Source organism: Nicotiana attenuata, unplaced genomic scaffold, assembly GCF_001879085.1.
Source record: "Nicotiana attenuata strain UT unplaced genomic scaffold, NIATTr2, whole genome shotgun sequence".
Taxonomy (NCBI): domain Eukaryota; kingdom Viridiplantae; phylum Streptophyta; class Magnoliopsida; order Solanales; family Solanaceae; genus Nicotiana; species Nicotiana attenuata.
This window is the reverse complement of record NW_017679128.1, coordinates 10,765-13,941: the sequence shown is the minus strand read 5'-3', so window position 1 is coordinate 13,941 and position 3,177 is coordinate 10,765. Positions and strand designations below refer to the sequence as shown.

Here is a 3,177-nt window from a genome sequence, read left to right as displayed (position 1 = left end):
GGCTTAAAAGCAATTTTTTGGTCTATCCAAACACTCAAATAAGCCCAAAAGTGCTTTTAAGCTGGTTTGACCAGCTTTTAAGCCAATCCAAACACCCTCTAAATGTTTTCATTGAAGTGTCCCTATGTGTATTTCAACCATTATCTGTAGTTTCACCTTGCCTAACCATTGAAAACTTAGTTTCCTGCTCCCTTCATTGGTTCATTGATACGAACGTGAAGATAGCCAGATTTATGTTGTAGTAGATGTGCTTAGAATAATATCTCATAGTTGGTCGAGTCATTATTGATAATAACTGGTTTGTCCCATCTCAGAAGAATTTAATTCTGAGAGGATCTACTGTAGTTCTATACGGTATATACCCAAAACATCTATCTAAGATCTTCTAAATTAACCATTACCTCTCATTCACGTTAGTTAACACAACTTTCTGGTTACTATCATTTGCACTCCCAAAACGTGATCCTGCGTTTCAGTTCTTTTTATTCAGAGTGCTGCTTTTCTAAAGCACCTTTTGTAATACTTGTTCCAGATATAAATCCATGCCTGTTGCAATAAAAGTAATACAGCCAGACAGATCGGCAAATGTGAGTCCCGAACGGAAAGAAAAATTTCAGAGGGAAGTCCTTTTGCTATCTAAAGTGAAGCATGACAACATTGTGAAGGTATGTGGTGTTCAATAAAAAAATAGTGCTACTGGTTAAATTTCATTCACTTTGTCCACCTTGCTTTTGCTGCCATCACTTTACAACTTAATAGACCCAAAATCAGGCAATGATTGGTCTTTAAAGTCCAATGTAGAAAGAGAATAAAAGCTATAGCTATGGGGACTATGTATTCATACTTTGGTAATAACATCATATATTTGGTGCTACCCTGTAAATTTTTTATATAAGAGGTCCTGTTATATTTCTTAGGAGTACTATATTTAGACATTAAGAGAAAAGAAGTCCGGTCTCTCATGTCACATTATTGTTCTGAGACTGCCTTAAAAACATCCTTCTGTATGGTAATTGATTCTCTTTTTATTGGTTGCTATATGTGTTGTAAATTGTTGAAACAGTTTATTGGTGCATCCATGGAACCAGCATTGATGTTAGTTACAGAGCTAATGAGCGGTGGCACCCTTCAGAAGTACTTATGGAGCATCCGACCACATTGTCCAGATCTGAAACTTTCTCTAAGTTTTGCATTGGGAATCTCTCGAGCAATGGAGTATTTGCATGCAATTGGCATTATTCACCGCGATCTGAAGCCAAGTAATTCTCTGCCTATCTCGTAGTTCGCTATTGCACTTTCAAGTTTTAGGTTTAGGTGGCTACAGAGTAGGCATTGTTATCACACACTGATCAGGATTACTACTTGCTTGAGTTGCATGACTTTTAAGTTTTTTTTATGAGTTTGTATGAACACAAGAAAACAACTCCATTTCAAAGCCAGACCTGCTTGAATAGTCTATATGAAACCTTATATTCATTTTGCTCCATTTGGGAGGTTTTCATTCAACTACTTGATAATTTCTTTTCCAGGACAACTTAGGGATTCATAAAAACTAAGAATTCTCTATTTCTCGCACCCATCTCACGTCATGTCAAATACGGACTTATTGCAAGTGTCCCTACAACGATTAACCTTAATTCCGACTAGTTGGTATCACCTATACAAATATTTTGCTTCTATCGTTTTCTATCCTTTGCCAAGTCCGAATGGGCTCCAAGAAATTCTAGGTGTTATCTGACAACTTTCTTTGTTGATATTTGGTCTATCTCGTCCACTTTTGAGAGCTCTAATCATCATGGTTTTCACATTACGGGTTAGTATATTTCGAGGTCTACATAGGACATGACCAAAAACCGTCTCGCGCGGCCTTCTCCTTTTTCATCTATACATGCTACTTGCAACTTCTGGTGAATGTGATATATTTAATCTTGTATGACGGTACATACTAACATCTGCATTTCTACGACACTCATTTTTGTGGAATGGCCTAATATTCACTCCTATGCAGCATTATTGATCTTTTAACTATTCAATGGGCTTGCTTTGTATTTTGTAGGTCATATCATCTAACACTTTTGTAGCGCTTCTCCATATTAACCATGCTATTTTGATTCTATGTCATGTTTTCATCTGTTATACTTATACCGTTGTATTGAAATACTAAGCCTAAAAATATGGATTGTCTGCATTAGACATCACAGTCATATCTAATCTCTAGCTCAAATTTATTCTTTATATGCTAGCTAAACATATGGTCGATATATTCTGTTTTATTTCTACTTATCTTTAAATCTTTACACCCTTGATTGCTTCTCCATAGTTCAAACTTTTGGTTGACACCATCACTAGTTTCGTCAGTTAACACAGTATTGTCTACAAATAGCATGCACCAAGCCACACCCTGTCTTGTANACTAGAAATTAGGACTGCCCTGCCTCCTATAGAAAGCAATTTTCCTTTCCATGACTGTAATCTGTCAAGAACCTTTGTGATCATTGGCTGGTAATAATCAAACCTCCTTCTTGCATAAAATATAGGGCATCCTAGATAAGTAAATGGAAAATCCTTGCTTCCAATACCAGTAATCCTCTCAACTTTCCTTACTACTTCTGGATCTGTAAGGTGATGCATATAGATAGCAGACTTGTTCTTATTCACCAACTGACCTGAAGCAGCTTCATAGAGATATAATATCTCCATAATCAGCCTCAGTGATGTGGCATCTGAAGAGGAAAAAATGATGGTATCATCTGCATAAGCAAGGTGATTTATTTTTGGACTCCACTTTGGCAGCCCAAATCCACAGAAATAGAGATTTTGATGTAGTGAATTCAATCCCCTAGAAAGAGCCTCAGCAGCTAGAATAAAAAGTGTTGGAGACAATGGATCCCCTTGCTTCACACCCCTAGTTGATTTGAAAAAACCTCTTGGTTGACCATTTATAAGTACTGAGTACCAGTTATTCCCTACCAAATCAAAAATCATGCCAATGAACCTCTCACAGAAGCCCAGCTTTCTCAACACTTTGTTAAGAAAAGCCAAGACAACCTATCATATGCCTTGGTCATGTCCAGTTTCATTACCACATTAGGACCAGCCTTAGTTCTTAATCTAATATCAGTATGATCTCCTGGTAAGCAATATATCTCTACATACTCTACCTTTCTAAAAGCCAGC

General features: G+C 36.9%; 1 protein-coding gene across 1 annotated transcript; it reads left to right on the top strand.

The window, feature by feature from the left end:
* Positions 1–538: 538 nt before the first annotated feature.
* On the top strand, positions 539–1,282 carry LOC109221707 (serine/threonine-protein kinase HT1-like). Its single transcript, XM_019386170.1, has 2 exons — positions 539–665; positions 1,064–1,282. Exons 1-2 carry the CDS (start codon positions 543–545, stop codon positions 1,280–1,282), a joined length of 342 nt encoding a protein of 113 aa, XP_019241715.1. The 5' UTR covers positions 539–542.
* Positions 1,283–3,177: the final 1,895 nt, after the last annotated feature.

Bases quoted from the DNA above. Each gene is read 5' to 3' on its own strand.
- LOC109221707 (XM_019386170.1), top strand. From the start codon at position 543: ATGCCTGTTGCAATAAAAGTAATACAGCCAGACAGATCGGCAAATGTG. The intron at 666-1,063 runs GTATGTGGTGTT...TTGTTGAAACAG, and splicing joins AGCATGACAACATTGTGAAG to TTTATTGGTGCATCCATGGA.